At 44.7% G+C, this 26,066-nt stretch overlaps 2 protein-coding genes across 2 annotated transcripts in view; one reads left to right on the top strand and one right to left on the bottom strand.

The window, feature by feature from the left end:
* FYCO1 (FYVE and coiled-coil domain autophagy adaptor 1) overlaps positions 1 to 26,066 on the top strand; it is a 73,253-nt gene that overhangs the window by 27,501 nt on the left and 19,686 nt on the right. Inside the window, exons 11-13 of the mRNA XM_042782419.1 lie at positions 3,553 to 3,702; positions 4,496 to 4,707; positions 7,685 to 7,817. Of these exons, the coding sequence (XP_042638353.1) occupies positions 3,553 to 3,702; positions 4,496 to 4,707; positions 7,685 to 7,817 (495 nt within the window). The remainder of the gene's footprint in view (positions 1 to 3,552; positions 3,703 to 4,495; positions 4,708 to 7,684; positions 7,818 to 26,066) is intronic.
* Positions 15,138 to 16,163, bottom strand: CXCR6 (C-X-C motif chemokine receptor 6). The gene has a single exon (XM_007951739.2). The coding sequence runs from the start codon at positions 16,161 to 16,163 to the stop codon at positions 15,138 to 15,140; it is 1,026 nt and encodes a 341-aa protein (XP_007949930.1).

The raw sequence follows: 26,066 nt of genomic DNA, 5'->3' as shown, positions 1-26,066 counted from the left end.
TGCTTTTTCTTTAATAAACACAGTGGCTTTTGAAAGGACACTGCAATGGAAGTGGCTCCCATCCCCTCCATCTGTTCTGCGTACACTCAGTTTGTTGTTAAGGGCCCCTGACACATTCAGATTGTGCTCAGGCCAGTCACAACCTTATAGGGTAGCTTCCACTGTTCACACGTTGTGCTTCTCTGGGTTTGTGTTTTCATTTGATATGTACTTATTGGCAAAATTCCCATGTACTTAGCCACAAGAGTGATAATAAATGAGATTTACTGTCTTCAGGAATTTCTTCTCTCTTGCCCCCTTATGAGTCCTTTTTCCTTCCCATCTGTCCTGCTTTCCCCAGTACCCAGGGTCCTAGACTCTAGAGCCTGCAGGGACCAAACAGTTGATGTAAATATGTGAAGTAGGACAGCAGGGGCTATGAGAAACTGGAGGACACAGCCACAGCCTGCTCCTGCCAACTGGTGCCACACAAGCACTGGGCCCAAGAGAAGGAGGAAATCTGGGTTTGTTTATATGAAGTCTTATGGTTTTTAAATGTTGGGAAGTCATTCATTTTTTTTTTCCCCAGCTTTTTCCTATGGAAATTTTCAAATCTACAAAAATAGTTTAATGAACACCCTTGTACCTGTCACCCAGCTTCAGCATTATACTTATAACTCATATTGAGTCTTGTTTCATGTGTACTTCCCACCCATTTCTATCACCTCTCTAGATTATTTTGAAGCAAATTCCAGACACAATAGCATTTCATTCACAAATATCTCAAATATCTCACTATGTACCTCTCTAAGATAACAACTCATTTTAAACCACCATAGTATCTTCAGCACATTTAAAAATGAATAATAGTTTATTAATATCATTGATTATCTAGCCAGTTTATAATTTTTTGTAATTGCTTTATAAATTTTTTCATAGTCCTAATAAAGATCTAAATCAGATCCACCATTGCAATTGGTGATGTCTCTAAATCTTCCTTTAGTCCATGGGTTACCCCACCATCTCTCTTACTTATTTCTTTTCCTTTTTCCTTAGTTTTATACAAATATAATCTAGAGTGTGTACTTTATTTTTTAATCTTGCTTCTTTCATTCAGTATAGTAATCATTTTAAACATCATCCATGTTGTTGGATGCATCAAGTGTTCATTCTTTTTAATGCTGAGTAGCATTCCATTGCACAGAGGGATCACAATTTGTTCATCCATGCATCTGTTGAAGGACATTTGGATTATTTCTAATTACAGGCCATTGCAAAGAAAGCTGCTATCAACATTCTTTTTTAAGAAGCCAGGTCATTCATCTGGTAGAGTTGCTCATAGCATGTATTTTGCTGATTGCATCACTACCGTGTCATTAAACATGTTCTTCCATCCCTTATATTTCCTCTAAATTGATAGTTAGGGCTAGAATTCTCAACTCTTGCTGTACATTAGCCTATCTGGAGGCTCTTTATTAAAATTACCCAACTAAATCAGAATTTCCAGGAATGGGTTCCAGGTATCAGTGAACCAGAGTTGAGAACCATTGCTTCCTTAAAGGCTTACTGAGACTTAGGTTCCAAATATTGTCAAGAGCACTTCATAGAATTGATTGATAGTATTGGGTCTTTGTTTTGGGAGACACATAGCATCTGGTTCACCCCCTCTTTATGATGTTAGTGGCCATGGATAAGCAATACCTAACTCTACTAATTCATTGTTGTTGCGTACCATCAAGTCAATCCCAACTCATAGTGATACTATATGACAGAGAAGAACTCTGGACAAGAATGAAGAAGAAGGAAAACAGGACAATCTACCTCGTAAAAATTTACTGCCTCTGAAACCTAGTGAGTGTCACTACGAGTTGGAATCAACTCAGTGGCAGTGGGTTTGATTTGGAATTTTTACAGAAGCAGATCGCCAGATCTTTTCTCCCACAAGCCACTGGGTGAGTTCACACTCTTCTCTTCTGGTTAGCAGCCAAGAGTTTATCCTTTGTGCCTCTAGGGCTCCTTACTAATTCATAAAAAAAATAAAATAAAATAACTGCTATTGAGTCAAATCTGATTGATAGCAACCCCCATTGAGTTTCCAAGGCTGTAAATCTTTATGGAAGCAGATTGCCCATCACTCTTCTGTGGAGCAGCTGGTTCAAACCAGCGATGTTTTGATTAGCAGTCAGGTGTCTTAACTACTACACCACCAGAGCTCCTTTTCTAATTCATTGTTGTTGTTGTTATGTGCTGTCGAGTTGGGCCCGACTCATAGCGACCCCTCCTTGGGTTTCCCAGGAAGTATCACTGCAGAAGTAGATTGCCCCATCTTCCTTCCGAGGAGTGGCTGGTGGGTTTGAACCACCAGCCTTCTGGTTAGCAGTCAAGTGCCTTAGGCACTATGCTACCAGAGCTTCTTACTAATTCATTAGAGGTTACAAAATGGTGATATCAAAATTATATCTAATTTGGCAGTTTAAAAACTCTGCTTGCATGTCATCAATTTACAAACCTGGCACTTAGGGCACTTGTGACCTCTCAGCTCAGACCTCCTCCTGTGGGTATGAGGAAAACCCTAGGTGCTATGAGCATTCCCACATTCCCAGAGTATGGGCACCTGACTTTCTGGGGCAGAAAGGACAGAAGCTATGGACCAACTTGACAACTTTAAGTGTCCTTGGAAGAGCCAATCAATCCATCCATGTTTTGGCTTTTTTACTTAAAGGGAAAGGTCTTTGGTTGATTTAAAGTCCCTAGCCAGTGATGGAGCCAGTTTTCCCAGGACTTAAGTAGCTCTAGTGCTATATCATCAGTGGCTGGTATGGCATGCTGCTAGATCCACATCAATGCTCAGAGCATGCTGGCTGGGGTTCCATACAGGAAAGAACCAGACCTTTCCATGTCAGAAAACAAGGCCCCAAAATGACCATTAGCAGTGCTAGGAAGCCTCTGTACATCATCCCCAGTGGATCAGGCATATTCAGGCACTGTCAGGTCCTTTTGAAAAGCTTCATGCCTCTCACTCTGGCTTCCTAGAGTGGGCTTACCATCTAAGATTGACATCTGGTCAGATTTCCAGGCTGAGAAATCTTTGATCTTCCCCAATGATTAGTTATTACTAGATCAAACCCTCAAAATACTATGGGCCCCAAAGACACGTAAGATTTGGATGGGGGTGAACATGTGTGGTCCTTGGGCTTACAGCATGCAGATTTCATGATGGCACATTACAGCTCAAACTTACTGATAATATGCATTGTTATTTAGTGATCCTTATCACTGGTAGAAGCTCCTTACAGTTGACGGAGCCCTTTATGTACATTACATACCTCATCTCTTCATTCACTGGGCCCTGCAGATACTCAGCAAATCACATGCAGATTGGGAGGACTTGGCTAAGTCTGGGGGTGTTGTGAGGGGTCATAGGATCTAGGATGGGAGGTGTTTCTAAGGTAAAAGTGAATTTTCCTTCTGTGAGTTGGGAAATTTGTAATCAGTCTTTTGAAATGAATCAGGGGGAGTTCTATTATTTTCACAAATTCTTTCTTCTTTCTTTCTAATGTGATTTTGTCCCAGGGACAAGGATGCTCTCTGGCAGAAGTCAGATGCGCTGGAATTCCAACAGAAGCTCAGTGCTGAGGAGAGGTGGCTTGGGGATACTGAGGCGAGCCACTGCCTTGACTGCAAGCGGGAGTTCAGCTGGATGGTGCGGCGGCACCACTGCAGGTCGGCAGGCAGCTCACGGGGCCACCTGACACCCTACAGGCTCTGTAATCTGCAAATGGGTCTAAAGGAGGAATTGGGATAGGTGTTGATACCCCAGCCAACTGCCTGGGAAATGCACACTGGTTTTTGGTTTTAAGGGAACAGACAAGAAGACCATACAAGTCAGGGTCTTAGGACACAAAGGGCTCTGAAAGGGTATGCTTGGGAGTTTAATAAAGAGGTATGGGCAAGGCTGAGGGGACCCACAAAGGTTATGTGGCATGCAGAGACCAGAAACCCTTCGTTCATCTTTCAGCCTGAAGGAACCAGAAGAGAAACAGCGTTACTGGAACCCTGTGAGAGCTAGAGCTGAGGCTTCATTGGAGGAACACAGGCAGAGCAAAGGCCCTACTGGGGCCCAGAGGAGAGTACACAAAAGTGAATCTTGGTTTGGAAGTAGACACAAATGGGAACTGGTCAGCACAGGGCTGTGAAGGTTGTGGTTTCCTCTGAAACCCTTAGCTGGCAGCATGCAAGAGCTACCTACATCTTTGTGTCAGGGAAGGTGGACTCAACCACATACTTCCTTCCTCCACGGACCTTAGGAAACAACATTCTCCTACTAATCTTACCAAGATGACTTTATTGGAATCTTTCTAAATAAGCCTTAAGGCCACATTCTACAGTGGGCAAAGCCAGGTCTGGCGAGAACCATGTGACATCCAGAGCCCAATACAGAGCTAGCTCCATCCTGGTAACAGCACCCAAGACCCACCGTGCATCACCTCATGGCCTGTGTTTGTTTTGTTCCCAGGATATGTGGCCGCATCTTCTGTTACTACTGCTGCAACAACTATGTCCTGACCAAGCACAGTGGCAAGAAGGAGCGCTGCTGCCGGGCCTGCTTCCGCAAGCTCAGTGAGGGCCCTGGCTCCCCTGACAGTACCAGCTCGGGCAACAGCCAGGGAGAGCCCAGCCTTGCACTGCCACCAGGGCAGGCTGGGCACCAGGCCACCAGAAGCCAAGGTCAGACTTCTGCAGCTACACATAATGTTTTCTGGATGCTACTTTCTCACTTCCTCGTAGCTAGTTAGCTTAATTCATTGTTTTCCAAACTTGGACACTAAAGGGGTGTTAAAAATATGTTAGCAACAACTTGAGACTTTCTATTTGATATAATTAGGATTGAAAAAGGAATAATTTTCTCATGATATGATTCAGTGTTATTTAACTTGAAATCTATGTACATCTTAACTCACATACCACCACTGGAATGCACCCTATACTTTGGAAAATGCTGTCTACCAGAATCTCAGCCCTGGTATCCAACCCTCTCTCTTGTTGTTGTTAAGTGCTGTGGAGTCGGACCTGACTCATAGCGACCCCTCCTTGGGTTTCTGAGGCAGTATCTCTACAGAAGTAGATTGCCCAGTCTTCCTTCTAAGGAGTGGCTAGTAGGTTTGAACTGCCAGCCTTCTGGTTAGCAGTCAAGCGCCTTAGGCACTATACTGCCAGAGCTCCTTATCTCTCTGTTAGAGGAACCAAAATCCAGAAGTTGTGTCTGGAATGTTCTCCACTCTCTCCCTGCAGCTCACAGTCTCCCTTAGTTGCCAAGGAGGATGTACTCTCTTGTGTGCTCTTCCACTTGGCCCAACAAAAAGAAGCAGGGTTTCATATGTGCTGCTTCTTCTCTGAGCACAGTCTAGCAGATCAACCCAGGCTGCCCAGTCAGATGTAGAGAGGCAGAGGGCCAGGAGGGCAGAGCTGAGGTGGCAAGGGTAGAAATGAGTCTCATCTCTGCCTCTGTAAGCTGGTCCCCAAAGACTCCTCCTTGGCCTCTGCCTAGATCTATGACAGACAGCTTCTTAGAAATACTATTAGTACCTATTTTGCTTAATTGGATCATCAGGTAGGTTGAGAGACACCACTATTTTTAGCAGGTACAAAGAACTGCTTGGGGTAAGGGACGTACTTTGCACAGCATTTTGTGCTTGTTTGCCATCCCAATATCTTCAAGTCTTCTGTCCATTTTTTAATGTTTTTTTTTCTTATTACTGAGTTTTGAAACTATTCATATATTCTGGATACAAGTTTGTTAAAGATATGTGTTTTACACATATTTTCTCTGAATTAATTGCTTCTCTTTTCCTGTTTTTTGTTTTTGTTTTTTTCCCTAAAGAGCAGAAGTATCTTTTGAAGAACAGAAGTGTATAATTTTGATGAAGTCCAATTTATCAATTTTTTCTCTTACAGATCAATTTTTTTCATTTCTTTTGGTGTCATATCTATCCTTGCCTAACCTAAAAACTCAAAGATCCATTTTCTCCTCGAAGTTTCATAGTTTTAGGTTAAGGTTATACATTTAGGTCTACGATCCATTTTGAGTTATTTTTTGTACATAATGCAAAATATGAGTAGAGATTCGTTTTTTCCCATATGGTTATCCAGTTGTTCTAACACCATTGGTTGAAAAGTATTCTTTTTCCAATGAATTGCTTTTGCACCTTTGTCAAAAGTAAGTGTACTTCATACGAGTGCATTTATATCTGGACTCTATTTAATTCTATTTTTATCTACATACCTATATCTTTTGCCCACACCACACTCTTCTGATTACCATAGTTTTATAGGAAGTCTTAAAATCAGGTGGAGTGAGTCCTCCAATTTTGTTCTTTTTCAAGGTGTTGGCTATTCTGGGACATTCCTTTTACATATAAATTTTGGATCAGTTTGTCAGTTTCTACAAAAAATCCCGGTGATATTTTGATTGTGATTGCATTGAATCTCTAGATCAGTTAGGGCAGAATTGACCTCTTAACAATATCAAGTGTTCTAATCCATGAATATAGTATATCTCTCCATTTATTTGGGCCATCTTTTATTTCTCTCAGTGGACATCATTTTAAATCCCTTTTATCCACTTCCCTTCCTTCCTTTTCCTTGTTTCTTCCCTTAGACAGCCTCAGAAGGCAGATTCAGGAGTGTGGCTGAGTCCATAGAAAGAAACCAATCCCTGGCCCCCTTTCCAGCTAGTTCCTCAAGCTCTCCATTATGGAGACTTCAGACAGGAGGAAGAACATTCCTTCTAAAACATAACCTGTCCCAAAAATCATGTAGCACAGCCAGCCATCTAGGGACTTGTAGCTCACATGGACTGTTCTTGTTAAGCAGCCAAGGACCCTTCACCCTGACTCATTGGTGGATGTTCCAGCAATGATAGAGGTTGGCACCATACCAAAGCCACTTATTTTGATTTCTGGTGTTTCCTGCCTCATTTCCTTCACTTGTTTGGTTTCCCTCTGACCTGCCATCATATTTTCCATGTATGTGCAAGAGCCCACTTATAGATAGTGACTGCACAGGAGCACTCATATAATATGTCCTCCTGTGATACTGCCTAGGAAACCCAAGGAAGGGGTCACTATGAGTTGGATCTGACTTGACGGCAGTGAGGTTTTTTTTTTTTTTTTTGGCTGAGTGGTCTGGAAAGTCAGGTGCTAGTCCCCTGGTCAGAGCATGATGCTAGGTACAAGTCCTTGAGCAGAGGAAGGTGAAATGCAGGTCAGATGGAATTCTGCTTTCAAAGAGGCGTGAATAAGTATTGCCTGTGTCTTATGGAGCAAAACGTCTGTGGCACTAACTATATTTTCTTTTTTGTTAGGTTCTTTCCTTCTAAGTAAAGGACCTTAGAGAACGTGTAACAAGTTTATACCTCTCCAAACCCCTGACTTTGAGAAGTCTTTTAAGTTGTGCATTCAGTTTCATCTGTGGCCCTCTCTTCTGCTTTTCTGGAATGTCCCACAGCCATTTCTCTCACATCTGGACAGAATAGCTGTCAGCTGAATGAGCATTTAACATGTGTCTCAGTGGGTTCCTCTGCATTGCTGCACTCCCTCACTTTCGTTGCTACCCATCTCTCATTTTCATTGCTACCCATCTCATGCATAATAATGAATGTGTCTCTTTTCTCCTGATCCCCTATGTGGCCCACATGCCAACACAGACTGCAGGCCGCCAGATGACGCTGTGTTTGACATCATCACGGATGAGGAATTGTGTCAGATTCAGGAGTCCGGCTCCTCCTTGCCTGAAACACCCACCGAAACTGATTCTCTTGACCCAAACATTGCTGAACAGTGAGTAGACATCACCTCCATTCCTGAGTGCTAATTAAGTGCCTAGCCTTTGTACTTTCTTATCAAAGGACCAGGAAGGTGAGACTTTGGTTGCAGGCTTGGCTGTGCTTGCTTAAGGAACAGTACCTCAGAGTAGTCTTTGGGACAGGCTGGCCCTGTGAAGAGCCCCAAGGCTTGGGAGCCTCATGTGTATGGTCAGTGCTGATCCTTGTTAGTATGTTCCTGGGACATGTCAGCTGTCTCCCTGACTGCAGCATCCCCAGGAAGGCCTGTCTTCCCAGGCTTGCACAATCCTTGGTGTGCTGTCCTTGACCATGCTCAGAGCAACATGCTGTTCTTTAAAAATGGTGTTCAACTTTGGGAACCACCAAGCAGGTATAGTAATGATACCAAGTTTGGATTCAGGTCCAGTGGCCTCAGGCAGATGTGTGTGTTCTGTAAGAATTCACCATAGCTCCAAATAAGCCCTCCCAAAGCCCCAAAGTTCTAAAAGCAGTAATAACATAGGCACATCTGTTACCCTGCACTCTGCCAAACCCAAGGGACTTTCCACTCACCCAGCACAGTGCCCCAGCCGTGTTGTGATACTATGCTCAGTCATGACCCTGACCCACTGACTGCTATGTGAATCGACAGCATCGGCAATAAGGCATCCTTTAGTACTTATCCTCCCTTGGCTTTCTCGTTGTTCTCTTGTATTTATTTTCCAACAAGGTTTTTGAGGAGAGTTTGCTAAGGCCACTTTTTTAAAAAATACAAAATAAACTGGTGTTTCTCAGCAGTTTCTACAGCACAGCCTTGGCTGTTCAGAAGCTCAAAGAAGAATCAATGTGGCTCTCAGGTCCCAGACATTGCTTTCAGCCACTTTCACTCCGGTTTGGGAGTTTTGTGATGCTCCTGCTAACTCAAGTTGAGATCTTCTGCCTAGGATTCAGAGTAGGGCCAGGATTGGTCTGTCAGTAATGGTACACAGGATTTCTGCTGTGTGAGAGATGGGTTTAATCTTCATGTGGCTATCAGCATAGGAGACTTTAGGCCAAAATGTATCTCTCCACACCCCTCAGATCTCTGACTAAAACGTAACTAAACCCACTTTGTTGTAGCCTCATGGATAAAGACAGCCTAGCCACCCAGCCCTGTTCTCTGTTGTTTCTGAGCATTTCCTATCCCTTCGTGGAATGCCCTCCTCTGAAGCCCTTTCTGGCCCTGTGGGCCTGCAGCATTTTCCCCAGTGGTCCTTGAGCATATTCTGCTTCATTAGCACTAAGTGTACTCTGCCTTTACACAACTAGCAACTCCTCACTGACCTGGACTCAACTCCAGGTTAGGTAGTAGGTGGTCAGGTGAGAGGACTGGGAGCCTCAGGCCTGGGAGGACAGCCCTTGGTTAGGACGTGTCTCACCACCTTCTAGCCTCCTCCTTTAGCCTGTGTGAGAAGATGACCACTGTGTAGCACCCTCTCACTCCCTCAGCCCTCGCCTCCCTCTTCCCTTTCCCAGTAGGAACAAAAACAGAAGGCTCTCCACCTGCTGACACAAAATGTGTTTTCAGCCACGGGGAATAGGGAACCATTCCAGGGAAAGGAAACTGCCAGTATGTAGACCCACAGGCTCCAAGGTGGATGTGGGACTGACGAATGGAAACCCGCAGTCCCCTGAGCTTCGTCTATTTGGGTGAAGAGCAGACCTCCAAATCTGTTAGGCTTTCATTATCCGACATCTTTGTGCCTTAGCTAGAGATAAACCCAAACATCTCTGGTAGCTTTTTCTTATATTGCTTTTTCCTTCCTAATTTTAAGACCCAATCCAAAAAGCCAGGAGTCTAAGAAAGTATGGGAGGTAGAGAGCCTTGGATTTATAAAAGCATCCCTGATAAGAAACTTGGAGAAAAAGTGGCAAATCTAAGACAAGACATGATCTAAGAGGGATTAAACACCATTTAAGTCCAAATCCAGTAAGAATGCTTGGAAGTAGTATTGTTAAAAGAAACTTGCTGAGCACCTTCTCCATACCAGTTACTTTTACACATGACCTCACTTAGTCCCCTTACAACCCTTAAAGGAGTAGGGATTATTATCCCTAGTTTACAGGTAAAGAAACTGAAGCCTCAGGTTATGTGCCTGTGTCAGACTCAGCTTTGAACCCAGCCCTGCTCCCTCCAGTCCACAGGTTTGAGATTTTGAAGAGTTCAGCTCTCTTCCCCAGGTCTCCATTTCCTCATGTGACCATCAGAAATCTACTTCCCTTGCTGTGCCCTAGGTCCACTTCCACCAAGCACACACACATTCTAAGGGATGAGGAAGTTGCTTGCCTTGCCCTTCCAGGAAGTCATGAGACAGGAAGAGGTCCCAAAGTCCAGCCTCACAGGAAGACCTGGCAGGATGTTACAGACTCCCTAAGTAGACCTCCTTTTGGCCCCCAGGGCATGGCTCACAGCCATAATGGTGGCAGTGGAACACAACCTGTCACCTCTGGTAAAAAAATAATCTTCTTCAGAATCCTTCAGATACACCCACACACACCCTCTCTCATTTATCCAAGCCTACACTCAGTCATCTCCATTGGCCCTCTGTTCTCTAAACTGAGGTGCCAGACAGAGAAGGAATCCAAACTCTTGTCAGTTGGTGAATCAAGCCAAGAGATAGGGCAGGAGCTGGGAGAGTCACTGGGCCTTTGTTCCTTTAGCCTCTGCTCAGCCTCCACATGAGCATGGCCTCTGTGAGGTCTGCTCTCCCTCTCTGGTTACGTAATAAGCAGCCTATATGGTGGCAAAAGGAGCTCTGGTAGCATAGTGCCTAAGGCACTTGACTGCTAACCAGGAGGTTGGCGGTTCAAACCCACCAGCCACTCCTCGGAAGGAAGGTTGGGCAATCCTACTTCCGTAGTGATAACTGCCTCGGAAACCCAAGGAGGGGTCGCTATGAGTCGGGGCCAACTCGACGGCAAATAACAACAACAACAACATGGTGGCAAAGAACTTGTGCTCCAGGACAGACATGAGGGTGCAAATCTGTTGTCTTCCACATCTGGGTTTCATGGCTTTGGGTAATGCAGCCTCCCTGAACTCAGTTCCCTCACCCGTACCTGGCTAGGGTTGTTAGGAGATTAAACAAGAATGATGTGAACCAACACACTGAACCCAGCACCCGGCACCTGGGAAATGTTCCATGGAGGGGCTTTGTTTTCACAATGATTTGACCCCGAGTTTGAGTTGTAATGCCAGGCAGCCAAGTCACACATATCTACTGCTGTGTGCTCCATACTTGCATCTGATCCCCCAATAGGCTTCTCAAGGAAGAATCACCCCAGGTGTCTGAATGGTACTAAGTGACCTTAAACTTACCCACAGAGCCTTTTCCTGAGTCCACAAAGCATTCTTTACCAGTAATTGCATCAAAACTGTTGTTTCATGGACAGAGTGCTGTCACTTGTGGTGATCACCTGTGGGTGATTTGTCACCAGCCAGGAGATTGACATCTCATGTCTCAGAAACAAAATGAGAACAGGATATGGTTAGAATGGTTAAGGCTAGAAAGCCACCTTGTGCTTGGGTTGGTCCACAGAGTTGGCAGTGGCCCGTTGGCTGCATGAAACCTCTCTGTAGCCAACATTTGTGGTTCACTGGGGTGGTAAGCACTAGCTCTTCAGATATTAATCTCTCTGAACTAGTTTCTTCACCTGAAAATATGGACAATAAAGCCATCCCTCCTTCAAAATAGCACTGTGAGTTTACCATGTACCATGAAGGACTAGGTACCTGGAAGGGGTAATGCCCTGACAGCCCCCTGCAGGGGAAGGCTGCAGTGACCTTTTGCTCCCCCTCTACCCCTCCAGTAATAGTAGCTTTAGGCTTTTCTCTCTTGTGGACTGATCTCTGCAGTCCAGAATTCCCACTGAGAACATCTGGGCTTTTCACTCCCAGGTAGCCCCTGATCAGTGTCTCCCTGTGCTCACCATATGTCATATGATGTGACTATCTGTGGCATCCACTGTATTTCTGTTGGTAACATGGTGGGGTAGGAGCATGTTCTTCCCCTCAGACCTTGAGGTCATGCCCCAGGCCATCTGGACTCAACCCAGACTCACAGCCGGCCTGTGTCTTCCGTCCTCTGGTCCTCCCTGGACCTCTGTCCATCCCCCAGGCCTTTCTTGTCATGCACTGATGTGTGTGAACAGAAAGGAGAATGAAGGGGAAGAGAAAAACAGGTCTGAGGATAAGACCTGACTCTATCCCGCACCTTACTTCAGTTCCATCACCATAGAATGGAGACTTTGAAAACACTGTCTCCTACTTTATGGAGCTGTTGGTGTGGATTGAATAAGGTCAGGACCACAAAAGCTCTCTGTAACTTGTACGGCGCTGTACCAGTGTTTATTGCCAGTAATGATGTATACCTGGGGGGGGTGGGTATTGGAAAAATGATACATCTATACTTGAGTGTAGCAGTTTGGGGCCTAGGGAATGTGGGACCAGTGAGTGACCAAGCACAGTGGTGGAGGCAAAGAAATATTCTGCTGCTGTGCTGTTCCTGGGGGTGAGCAGGCAGGGCTTTCCTAAGCTGTGGAAGAGCCAAGGCAAAGGCTCATAGGAGCCTGGAGAGCACGCAAAATAGGCCTGAGGTGGGGCATACCCCAACAAACATCTGAGTCTCCTTTGATTTCTTTAGCCAGGTAGGCACCCGGTAAGGGAAAACCTAGTAGTTCCAGCAGCTGCCTCTCCATTGCCATAGCCAAACTGGTCCCAACCTGGGCTCTTGGTGTGCACTGTCCATTCCTCACCCTGGGAGGAGGCTGTCATTAGCCAGTGGTATGGACAGTGAAAAGGAGGTTTTAGGGGACTGAGTAACTTGTTCAAAGACACACAGAAATGGAGATGTCATTGACCCAGTGTCTGACTGACTCCAGAGCTCTGCTTTCTCATTATACTACACTGCTTCCCTCCACTGGAAGCTCTAGCCATCAGCCACATGTGTAAATGCCATAAGGTCCGGTCTCCCCGACTCTTGGCTTCTTCCTTCCCCAGGTAGGGCCTCTGCCTCATGGGTTGGGATGCTCTCAGGGAAGCCAGGAACTGGTGGCCTTGCCATCAGAAGTGCTCAACGTTAAGATGAATCTACAACGGTAGGATGACAGAAATTTCCCCTCCAACACCAATTAAAATAAGATAAATGCCAGTCTTGTCCCCAGGAAAAGGGCAGATTTTGTATGAGGAAGCTCTTGGTGGACCATATGGCTCAAATGCCATAAAGGAGCTCTCCTCGTGGATGCTTTCAGGGACATTGATGATACAGTAGGCAGGATTGGGTGGGCCCTGCAAGGCCCTCCCTGTGCCCAGCTGGACCAGGCTACATGCCTCAGAAGGCATGGAGCCAACCCTCCCTCCCATCACTGACCAACAGGGAATGAGATGACGGCTTTCCATTCTGTATTACTTGCTCTTAAAAGTAGTAATAAAAATCATTGCCACTTTTTTGGAACTCTTCTACCTACAAATGCAAACTTCTGTGCAAGTATTATCTCAAGTCATCTTCACACCAACCCTGAGAGGTGGGTGCTGTTATGATCATGTTTCACCAAAAAGAAAAGAAACAGGTGGTCAGAGGCTGAAAGATTTGCCCAAAGTCTTACCAACTGGTTAGTGGCAGAGCTGGGATTCAATTCTGGTCTGTCCAAGCCCCAAAAGCCCACTGCTAAGCCAATTCTAACAGTAGCACAGTGCCTAAGGCACTTGACTGCTAACCAGAAGGCTGGTGGTTCAAACCCACCAGCCACTCCTCAGAAGGAAGATTGGGCAATCTACTTCCATAGTGATACTGCCTCGGAAACCCAAGGAGGGGTCGCTATGAGTCGGGGCTGACTCGACGGCAAATAACAACAACAACAACAAAGCCAATTCTGGCTCGTCTCCTTGTGTACTCTATTTCAAACCAAACTCACTGTCATCAAGTCGATTCTGACTCATAGTGACCCCCGTTGGTTTTCCAAAGCTGTAAATCTTTACAGAAGCAGACCATCCCATCTTTCTTCCACAGAGCAGCTGGTGGGCTGGTTCAAACCACCAACCTTATGGTTAGCAGCCAAATGCCTTAACCACTACACCTCCTGAGCACTCTATTTAGCTGTTGTTCCTTAATTCTCCCCATTTCATAAGTGATTTTGTGATGCAAGAGCCCAACAGTCATCTTTAAGCCTACTACTGAATGGGCAGAATGCCAGGATCTAATAAATATGTATGAAAGTGACATTTAAAACTATGCCACATCCTGTGATCATATTATAGGTCACAAGCAAATTCGCTTCACATTTTGGATAGGAGGTTGGAAGCCACAGTGAAGGAGCTGGGTCGTTACCACTGGTATATTTCATTTCCTTGATAGAACAAACAGTGCCCTGAAAGTTTACAATTTTAATTCATTTCCTATGCTCTAAACTCACAGGAAACCATTTTTTGGTGTATTCTAAGCATAACAAAATAAGAATAAAAGTATTTTGGAGACTTTAAAAACATTTTATTTCTTAGTCATGAAAACCATATGCCATTTAATGTATGTATATATATACATATGTGTGTTTGTGTGTGTGTGTGTGTGTGGCAAGCATTGGGTAATTCCATTTTTAAGTGAACAGACCTGCCAAAGAGTCCCTTTCAGAAATGCTTAGGTTCTTGATAGTTGTAAACTCTGCTTTGCACATTTTTCAAGAATTCCATGGACCACTGGAATGCTCAGTAAACTCTAATTTGCTTTGTCTCATTCACATTCCCCAATGCTAGTGCTTCCAGGAGTAAACAAAGAAAGCATAAACATCTCCCTATGTAAAAGTCACACCCCATGGTGAGATAAGACCTGATCTCACTGTTATTAGGTGCCTGCTAATTGAGATCAGAGCTGTATGGGTCAGTGCTGTTTTCATGGCTGCTCTAATCTCTGCTTGCTTAGTAGCCAGAAAAATCTTCTGAACTTTGGAGCCCAGAATGTCACTGTCAGTCAACAAACATTTTGTTAACTCTGCTGCCCTCTTTAACCTTCAGTCCTAGCCCCAGTGAAGGAGAACCTGGGATTTTAAGAGTCATGTGTTCACCTCCTTGGTGTCAGTATTCATGGGGATGAAAGAAGGAAAGTCCTTATAAGCTTTAGGCCTAGGTGTTCAAGAAGAGACCAGAATATGTCCATGCCTTCAAAGAAACATACTAAACAAGCTACAGTTTTTGATTACCACCATGAGAGTGCACAGCTATAAACAAAGCCTGTCTCAGCTCATACAGAGGGCCCAGCCATTCTCTTGTAAATTCCTGAGCATTTTCTCCAAGCCCTGGCATGGCCTACAGTTGGAACATACTGGTGGCCTCCACATTGTGAGAGGCAGAACTAATCTTGGAAGAGTCCTCAGGAGACTTCCATTGACTTGAGACCCCCAAGTAAGGGAGGCAGCCAATGTCCTTCACAAGTTTCCAGAAGTTCTTTCGAAACTTCAGGCCAACAAAGGCATAGAGCACAGGGTTAAGGCAGGCCCGCAGGTATGCAATGGCCTCTGTCACTATGACAACATAGTGAAAGCTGGTCATGGCATGGTACTCCCAGCTCGTGCTGAGGATGAGCTTCACAAGGTTAAAGGGCATCTGGGTCAGCAGGAAGACAGCCACCACCAGGAAAATGATCTTTAGAGACTTATGCTTCTGGAAGCTGCGGGCATGAAGCAGGGTCTTGATTATGACTGAGTAGCAGACAATCATGGCAAACAGTGGCAGGAAGAACCCCAGTGTCATCTGGACAGCAAGGACCACGGTGGAAATTTTCTCATCATTATAACCACAGACGATCTTGTCACGAGAAAAGACATTTCCATAGATGATCTGTGGCAAGGAAACCACCAGGGAGATTATCCAGATGAACAGGCAGATGACCTTGCCCCAGATCATCCACTTGGCCTGCTGGTTGTGGGCCTTGGTGGCCTGAACCACTGCAATGAAACGATCCACAGTGATGCAGGTAAGGATGAGCATGGACGTGTAGAAGTTCAAAGTGTAGATGCCCAGGAGGATTTTGCACATCGGTTTGCCAAAGACCCACTCATGGATGCTTGCATAGGCCCAGAAGGGCAGAGTGCACACAAACACCAGGTCAGCCAGGGGTAGGTTCATCAAGAACAGGTCTGTTATGCTCTTCAGCTTCTGGTAGAAGATGTATATGACCAGCACAAGGGAGTTCCCTACCAGGCCACAGACGAACACCACAATGTATATGCAGGGCAGGAAGAACTTGCTGAACTGCAGGAAGTGATTATGTTCCTGTCTGCTGTCAGTGGGAGTGCTGAAAAACCCAGGATCTTTGTACTCATACTCTGCCATGGTGTCTATGTTGATGAACACCTGTAAGTCAAAATGCAAGGGATTAATATTTGGGACTGAGGATGGCATTCCTGTTCTTCCTACTGTCCTATTCACCAGATTTAAATGGTGGACATCATTTGTTGTACTGACAAAAACCTAGCCCAGACCACTGGAGATGGGGGAAATTAGACAGGACATTAATGGGAATCATTAGCCCTAAGATTCTCAGGACCACTGATCTAGAAGACCCCACATAACTGACCCTTCACCAATGCACATGCCATAAAACCCCATGCCAATTTGTTTCAAAAACAAAGGTTTCCATCTGGTTAAATAGCAACATGGGCTCCTTTTGGAAGAGCAGCGCTGCCCTTTAATGGGGAGGGCCTGTCATCATCTCCCTGGGTATCATAGCAGTTGACCACCCGTCCTGTGCTTCATTTTCTGTAACATTAGACCCCTGAACTGCTAACAGTGAAAGCAAGCACTCTTCCCAGGGGGGTTTACTGTTACAGAGACTCCAGGAAACTGAGAGGTTTTTGGGGAATGACCAGGCTTCTTTATTTGGGTGGAATGGTGCATCTTGCCTTTCTTCCCTTCAGGTGCATAGACTCAAAAAGGCAACTGATAGAGGCAACTTGCATAGATTAAACAAAGCAGACAAAAGCCCATGGCTGCCTGGCACAGTGGCTGAGCCAGCTTCATGACTCTTTTTCCGCGAGACAACTTTATCTTCAGGAATCTGTTAAGAAATAGATTTTCTTATAAGGCGGGGCATCGCTTTAGCTTTTATGATGCACTGTGTACAGGTCTACTTTAACAAATGGAAGGTCCAGTTGAAATGGGATGCCAGATGAGTTGGCTGTGTCAGTGATGCAAGTGGCCAGCTGTATGATTTTGTCTGTACTTTTAAAAACAGAGAAAAAAATGATCCGATTTTATCAGCAGTTCACCCCTGACTGGTAGAATTATGGATGACTGTCCTCCCTCCTGCTTCATATTTTTATATAGTTTCCAGATTTTCTACAGTAGTCTGTTACATTCAGAATAGAAAGTAAACAATAATCTGAAATAATAGATTGCCTTATGAAATGCAAAAGGAGAGAAAACACAAGAAGTATTCAATGAACAAATATGGGCACTGAGGCTTATAAGCAAAGACCAAATGGCTACCTTTCTTGCCTGGATCCTTCTACTCCACTCAGGTACTTTTCTTTTCCTGACTTTGAGTCCTGGCTGAAAACAATGTCAGCCCTGGTGCTACCTGTCATGGTCTGTCCTGGAGTCAAAATGCCCTTCCTTTCCAGCAAAGAAGGACCTTGCTGGACAACCACTCAATAAATAGTCCCTACCCCTTTATCACAAAATGTTCAATCTCTTAAGTGGGCAGGTCAGCCAGTAGGCATAGTGCCCCAGCTGGCTTTCTGGAGTGCTAGATTAAGTAAGTGAAGTGATTCTGTGTATGTGTATTGCTTTACACTGAGACAAAAATACTTTCTCCATCATTTAGAATGTGAAACAGGAGCTTGCTTTTCTTAAGAGTGATGTCCAACTCACAATCACTGGTTGATGCACTGTGTAAAAAAAAAAAAAAAAAAATCTGTTCTGGCTGCTGCTAGACCCTTATACACACTAGCATTACACATTTCCTCAAAGGACTCATGAAAATTCATTTGGAATAATTAGTAAAATTTGATATTATCTTAATAGCAGATTAAGACTACATAGCTCTGTGCAGATAGAGGATGTAGTTAAAAATTTCTTCCCTTCTAGAAAATGTTAAAAGCTGTTTCTTTATCTTCTGTAACCAAAGTCCTATGCGCCGTAGTTGATTTTTGGAAAAAAAGGTAATATGAACAACATTGGAAATAGTCTAAATATCTGATAATAAATAATGAAGAAAATTATAATTCAGACATAAAATAGAACATGACTGAGATATTTATGAAGAGCTTTTAATGATTTGGGAAAATTACTTAAATTTGAATATAAATTTAAATTAATATATTTAAATTGCCAAGGACAGTGCAAGCACAAAGTAAATATGCAAAATACATATTAACTATTATGATACAAGGACAGATACAAAAAGGATGTAAAACTGATCATGATTCTTAATCCTTTTTATCATAAACTCCTTAGAGAATCTCATAACACCTGTGATCCTTTCCTGCAGAAATAATGCATGCACACGCACATACACACTTGTGCACACACACACACCTGCAATTCTGGGGGCTTCATGAATTCCTTTGCCTGTGGTCTATGGACCCTTCTTTAAAAACCCCTGATAAGCTGTGTGGTTTTGTCCATACTTTTAAAAACATAGAAAAATGATCAATTTTTACCAGCAATTCACCTCTGACTAGTAAAATTATGGATGACTTTCCCCTTCCTGCTTTATATTTTTATATCATTTCCAGAGTTTCTACATTTGTCTAATGTATTCAGAAAAAAAGTAATCTGAAATAGTAGATTGTCTTACAAAATGCAAAAGAAACAAAAGGAAAGAAAAACACAAAGTGATTATTCAGTGAACAAATACAAGCAGTGGCTGGACTCCTCATCTCGCCGAGTGGGTCTGGTTGTGCTATTACTGGTAGTAGCATCAGCTCACAAGCACTTATTTTGTGCCAGAACTATGCTAAGTAGTTTTCACATTTCTCTAATAACTGTCACAGGAGCAAGTGGCAGAGATGGGATTTGAACTAACAGCAATTCACTCTAGAGCCTGGGCATTCTACCACCAGGCTGTGGTGCAGGCAGGAATCTGAGAATCCCAGAAGGAGTTAGTGCTTTATTAAATATAAAGAGGAAGACAAGTGACTCACCAGTGTAGCAATGCTCTGTTGATGTTTGTTCCAGAGATGAGCTTGCTCACAACAGCAAAGTCTGTCTCTACCTTTCTGTGATGTGGTCTGTTTCCGTTGAACATTTCAGGAGCCTTCAGTTGGTTATTATAAGAGACTCACCCCTACCCCCACCCTGCAGTTCAGAATCTACATGACCAGACTTCACCCACGTAGTTGTGGAGTCATAGATATGTAGTAATGGCACTGACATTGCACCCAGCACCAGTACACCTGGCTTGGAGCTTGTTCTTTGAGGATCTAAGAGAGTTTTTATTTGTAAGCCAGAGGGGAGCAATAAGTAGGTCTAACCTCTGGCAGTCCACTAAAGATGGTCATGTGGTGTTGTTAGGTGCCATCTAGTCTATTTCAACTCATAGTGACCCTGTACAACAGAGTGGAGCTGCCCCATAGGATTTCCTAGGCTCTAATCTTTGTGGAAACAGTTCTCTAGATCTTTTCTCCCACAGAGCCACTGGTTGAGTTTGAACCACTGACCCTTTGGTTAGCAGCTGAACACTTAACCGTTGCTCCATCAAGGCTCCTTGATGGTAGTGTGTATACTTTACAAGTATTTCATTCACTAGGTCTCTTTGGAACAGTTTGGATCTGGGCCAGTGCAAAGGCAGGGGGATGACACCAAATGTTTATTGAATACATGCTGTGGCCCTGGTCTGTGTGTGCATGCATCTCTACATTCCTGGGTGCCACTGATCCTCATAGCAGCCCTGCAAACTAGTTACCATCCCCATTTTATACATGAGAACTCAGAGGACTGCAGACTAAATAACAGCCCCATGTTCACCCAGCAAGTAGCTGACAATTCCAGGGTACAAACCCAAGCCTCTGTCATCTTCAGACCAGTGGGCCAGATGGCTTCTAGTGATGGGTCTGCCAGAGGGTGGGGTGCAGCCCTCCTTCTTAAACCCACTCCTCTCAGTGCCCTCTGTGAGCAGAGCTCATCCACCCTCATTATCCTGGCTGGAATCATCTGGTTTTCTGTGGCTACCCTCTCACTCCTGGTACTCCCCAGATGTTGAACACCTTGGCCTTGATCTCAGTACACTTCTAGTTGTTGGTCTTCATGATCCCAGGTTGCTGACACATCTGAAAAATAACACCTGGAAGGTAGGCATTGGAGGAACATCTGCCTGGATCACATTCCCTAGTACCTCCTGTCTGTGCAGAGGGCACTCAGTAGAAGTGTGGACTCTCTCTCTTCTTTCCCAGCAGTAACCACCCTCCTACCTCCCTTGTTGGGCCCTGCACCACCCAGCCTGCTTCCCACCAAAGGCTGATGTTCTATGCCCCATCTGCTGCGCAGACCTTCCGTGTGGCTCTTCCTAAGGATAGGGTGTCAGGCATTAAGGCTAGACCTCAGGGGAGCAGGGACTAGCAGCAGCCCCAGGACCTAGGAACTAATACCCAGAGTTCTGCTACGAACCAGGTCCTATGATGGTTGTATCTCACGTACAGTCGTTGAATCCTGGGCATTTAGAGATGATTGAGCAGCAGCAGGTTAGAGAGATGAGCTCACTTGTCCTCAGGAGTCACCCAGCATCTGTCTGACTCAGTGCTTCTTGCACTGTTTGTCCTGTGTGTGGAGCCCCAGGGGCCCTGCTAAAAGATCTGAAGACCTCTAGTGGGCTTTCAAGTCTTTTTTTTTTTTTAGGTGAACTAGTTCAAACTGCCCTTTCAACCAAACTAGTACAATGACCCCTGAGGACAGAAATTATGTAACTACATAGAATAGGTACCTCGGGGCAAATGTACAAAGGAACAAGCTGAAGCAAATACTGAAGGGGAGATGACCAAAGCATCTATCTTTCTGAAAGAGACATTTCAGTGCAGGACAACCTTTTAGAGTGAGGCAGTCTGGTATTTTGGAATCTTCACACTTTGAGAAATGAGTTTTTCACAGGGTCAAGCTAGGCATGTCACTCGGGACAGTTCACAGAGCAGTGTTATAACAATCAGAGCCTTTGCTGAATACATTCAGCAAACTAGTACAATGACCCCTGAGGACAGAAATTATTACCCTTCTCTCTTACCCAATCGCTTGTACTCCATGAGGGAAAACGGAGGCCTCGGCCTGCTGCCTTTCATGACTGTGTGCATGCAGTCACATGTGTCTGGGTATGGGTCTGCATGTATGCACACACATGTGCAGTGTGTTTGTGTGTGAGTGTGGGAATATGTGTACCAGAGTGAGGATGGCTGCATATGTCATAACTATTCTGTAGTGGAAAGTTCTGTGTAGTACAGGAGACTTAACAACTAAATTTGAGGAACCAAGCCACTCACAATTGTTGGACCAGAATCATATTTCAACTACTTTACAAAGTTCTTTTATTTTGTACTTATTTGCAGTGTTAGTTGTTTCAAGGGCATTATTTTTCTTTGACACAAAATTCTAAACTTCTTATGGGCAAGTTCTCAGTCATGCATATCTTAAATTTCCTCTAGAACACTTACTACAGATTTTCTGAAAAGAGAAAGGACAGAGTAGATCTCCCTGTCACGGATTTATCTAGAAGGCAGACTGTGCTGACCTTCTCACCTTTCCCAAGGACCTTGTGTTCTGGTGCCAGAGTCATTAAGACGTGAGTTCCAGGACCTAGGGAGGAGGCATTTATGGTTGTTAGGAGGAGAAGACTCTAAATGCAAGGCATTGGATGCTGATGGGAAGTGTGAAGGATGAGTACTAAGGATCTGTAGAAAGTAGCCTAACCAAATGGCAAGTGAGTTGGTCAAGGCTTGCTCAGTGCTGCCCTAGGTTGGTCATGAAGATAGGCATGCAGGTTCCTGTGTTGTGGTTAGACTGTCATTATGGTTTGTTGTTGTCAAGTCAGATACCCCATGTATGCAAAGTCAAACTCCTCCACAGGCTTTGCAAGCATATCCTTTCCGAAGCCTATCACCAAGCCTGTCTCCTGAGGCACTTCCGAGTGTGTTCAAAGTGTGCCCACCTTTTTGGCTAGTCCAGTGCTTAACTCTTTGTGCCACCCAGGGACTCTGGTTAGACAGTAGTCACTAAGTAACCCAGAATCCAAATCCCAGAAATGCTCTTTTTCATTTGGTTTGTAGGCAAAAAGAAAAACAATAATTAAAGAGAAAACTTCTGTGACTTTCAAAACCAAAGCCATTGCCATCAAGTAAATTCCAACTCACAGCGACCCCAAAGGACAGAGTAGAACTGCCCCATAGGGTTTCCAAGGTTGTAAATCTTTACAGAATCAGACTGTCTCATCTTTCTTCCGCTGAGCGGCTGATGGTTTGAAGTGCTGACCTTCTGATTGACAGCCCAGTGCTTTAACCATTGCACCACCAGAGCTCCTACCATGACTTTATTTTTTTAAAAAAAGAAATGAATATGGTCCATAGTATACATAGTTCAGCCCAGCCTCCTACCGCATGCCATTCACCAGAGCTTTCATGATGATGAACATGTTCTGACCCTGTGCTGTCCAGCCATAGGTGGATATTGAGCATTGGAAGTGTGGCCATTGTGACCAAGAAGCCAAATTTTCAGTGTGTTTAATTCTGGCTCATGTAAATTTAAATAGCCACGTGTGGCTAGTGGTTGCTTTATTAGACAGTTCCATTCTAGAAGACTCTCTAGTCTGAAGGTGTTCACAGAGAGACGGGAGGACACCATGTAATTAAGCCAAGCAACATGTCACTGTGCTACACTTAGCAAGACAAGAGTAGAGGCAACCCCCTGAGAAGACTGTCAGCAAGGCAACTTCCACCAAAGGGCCTGAGTACGTATTTCCTGCTCAGACAGCAAATATAAATAACCAGCCAGTCTACAGGATTGAAGTCATACAGTAATTAAATGAGAGAGGCCAAAGCACTTTGATTTGGGAAAGGGAAATATTACAGATTCCAGCTGATGGGCTCCACATCTGGCCCCTCACCCAGAGAGGTGTGGACTCCTGGACTGCATTGCCAGGGACTTCCTCAGCATTCACCTTGTTTGTGGTCACTACTTTATTTTTACTCAGTTCTGAAGTGGAGCCTTGGATATATCCTCTTCTGGGGGCACTTGGGACAATAAGAACCTGACAATATAGACATTGGCTGGACAAAGGCTATGTGCATGGCAGGTACCAGGGGATGACCACCCTAGCAGGATGAGCAAGCTGATGGACTAGTGTACATGCTTCAAGAGAAGCTTAGCTCCAACTGGGATCTTAAAAGCTTGCAAGCAGCCATCTAGGTGCATCGATGGGTCTCTCCTTGTCCAGAGCAAAGAAGAATGAAGAAAACCAAAGACACATGGAAACAATTAGCCCAAGGGACTGGTACACCATGCAGTCCTCAGCCTCTACAACTATGAGACCAGAAGAATTAGATGGTCCCTGGCTACCACTGCCAACCACACAGAGGGAGATCTACGTAGGAGATCCTGATAGAGAGGGAGAACAATGTGGAACAAAACTCAAAATGATTTAAAAAAAAAAAAAAAGGACCAGGTTTGCTGGTCTGATAGAGCCTGGTGGAACCCCTGAGACTATGGCCCCTAGCTGCCCTTCAGGTCTGGAATTGAACCCACTTCTGGAATTGAACAAAAGATAGGCATATGAGCTGAACATGAGGTAGATACACTCCTTGGAGAGATCAATCATGGGAGAATAGAAGGGCTATTAGGAACTCTGGTGGCGTAGTGCCTAAGGCATTTGACTGTAACCAGAAGGCTGGTGGTTCAAACCCACCAGCCACCCCTCGGAAGGATGATTGGACAATCTACTTCCGTAGCAATACCACCTTGGAAACCCAAGGAGGGGTTGCTGTTAGTCAGGAGGTCGCTATGAGTCAGATCTGACTCCACGGCAGTGAGTTTGGTTTTTTGGCTTTTACTAACAGAAATTTTGGAGGTTCAAGTCCACTCAGCAGTGCCTCAGAAGAAAGATCTGGTGACCTGTTTCCCCAAAATCAACCACTGAAAACCCTATGGAGCACAATTCTACTCCGACATGCATGGAGTCTCCTTGGGTCAGAATACATCCTTTCAATGGCAAATGATTCTTTAGTTTTTATGTATTGATTATAGTAGGGAATAGGAGCTCTGGTGGCGTAGTGCCTAAGGCACTTGACTGCCAACCAGAAGGCTGGCGGTTCAAACCCACCAGCCACTCCTCAGAAGGAAGATTGGGCAATCTACTTCTATAGAGATACTGCCTCGGAAACCCAAGGAGGGGCCGCTATGAGTTGGATCGACTCCAGGGCAGTGCCTTTTTTGGTTCTATAGTAGGGGATAGGGTGCCCTCTAGTGGCCTTACTTTGGATCCCTGTCAGTCTCAAACTGTCATCCTCTAAGAGTTGCTCAAACTTTATTTATTTTTTTACTGGATCTCACAGTGAAAAAATATATATTTTACATGACCACCCAAGTATGTATGTGTGCATACATAGATGAAGTCTCTTAAAATAATACTTATTCTCACAACATGTAGCATACTTTTGCATTGATAATTTCTATTCTTTCATAACCTACTAAAATGATTTTAAGACCCATTAAATGGGCCACAGCCCACAATGTGCAAAGAACTTCATGCCTCTAAACATTACCTTTAAGATGTCATCACCCAGCCAGCCACACCCCTATCTCCATACGCTCATTCCCACCTTCCCCTTCCTGCTCCTCTTAGGTGCCTCCTAAAGGTACGTCACCCAGGACCAGCAAGGATCTGGTGAGTCTGCTCTGTCAATCATCTACTTGCTTGTAATGAGGGGTTGTATGTCATCTCAGTCAGAAAGGAGGTAGATAGTGGAAGAGATGGATTAGGACATCTTTTACTGTAAACTCAGGAAAACTGAGAGAATCAACTCAAGGTTTCAGGATTTCCTTCATGATATGGTATTCATTTATCTCATGTATGATATTTGTGCTTTGCCTAAGTATCTTAGTGATCTTGTGATGCTGTAACAAAAAAATACCACAAGTGGGAAGGCTTTAAAGATCAGAAATTAATTTTCTCGCAGTTCAGGGGGCTAAAAGTCCTAATCAGCTGTGTCAGTTTCTCTGTGAGCCTCTCTCCTAGTTCTAGTGTCTGCAGTGTTTCTTGGTGCCTTTGGAGTTCCTTGGCATTTTTGATATCTGTCTTCTCCCTGTGTGTATCTTTGTGTTTATACTCCTCTTTTTATAAGTCAGAAGTGGTCAGATTAAGGATCCACCCTACACTGGCATGGCCTGATTAACATAACATTGAAAAAAAACAAAAAACCTATTTCTACACAGGATGGCATCCACAGGTACAAGACCCAGGAATACAACACATATTTGTTGGTGGTGGGGGAAGGTGCCACAACTCAATCCGTAGCAAGGATAACAGACAGTAAAATGAAGCAGGCCTAAGTGCCTTAGACGCGTCTCCTCTGCCTTGGTCCTCTCTGCCTCCCTGTCTGTCAAGTGGGTGGTTGGACCAGGTGGTCTCTTTCTCTTCATCTGCTTCTTACACTGACTTTCGATGATTCTGTGTGACCAAGGGGAGGGGTGGGAGTTCTGGAAGCCAGTGGTTGGAAGCACAGCAGGAAGGTGCTGGGCCGAGAGGAGATCAAAGTAAGGCTGGGACACTGGGAAAGACTGAAGCTGAGGAGAAAAGGAAGCAGCAAAGTGACAAAGCCTGCCTTTGGTGGCACCCAGTGCTGACTTGAACTGTCGACAGACAGCCCCAGTGGGGTACATGGATGGTAGTAAGTTTGTGGTTATTTAGATAGCCCTGGGGAGGCACCAAACAATGTCCCCATCCCCTCCCTGTCAGCAGCAGCCACGAGAACAGATGCCCAAACTGCCAGCCTCCAGCTCACTTACAGCAGAAAGAAATGAGGCCAAGGAAATGGGAGATGTAAGGCAGAAAAAGCAGCTGCTGTGCCTGGTGGGGAGTGGATCTGAACTGCCCAGGATGTGATATCCAGGTCTGCAAGAATGAAGTCAGCTCTTGAGTTCAGAGGTTTCCCAGGACAGAAGCTCTTCCTGTGCAATGTTGGTCCTCCTTCTCCAGCACAGACAGGCACAGTGGTTTTGGGAGCTCTGGTGGCGTAATACCTAAGGCATTTGACTGCTAAT

The sequence above is a fragment of the Orycteropus afer genome, unplaced genomic scaffold (assembly GCF_000298275.1).
Source record: "Orycteropus afer afer isolate SDZICR_OR568_19922 unplaced genomic scaffold, OryAfe1.0 scaffold00311, whole genome shotgun sequence".
NCBI classification, from domain to species: domain Eukaryota; kingdom Metazoa; phylum Chordata; class Mammalia; order Tubulidentata; family Orycteropodidae; genus Orycteropus; species Orycteropus afer.
Note: the sequence above shows the minus strand (reverse complement) of the source record. Positions and strands in the feature narration are given on the sequence as shown.

What these genes read in the sequence shown, in the direction of transcription:
- CXCR6 (XM_007951739.2), bottom strand. Translation starts at nt 16,163, where the DNA reads ATGGCAGAGTATGAGTACAAAGATCCTGGGTTTTTCAGCACTCCCACT.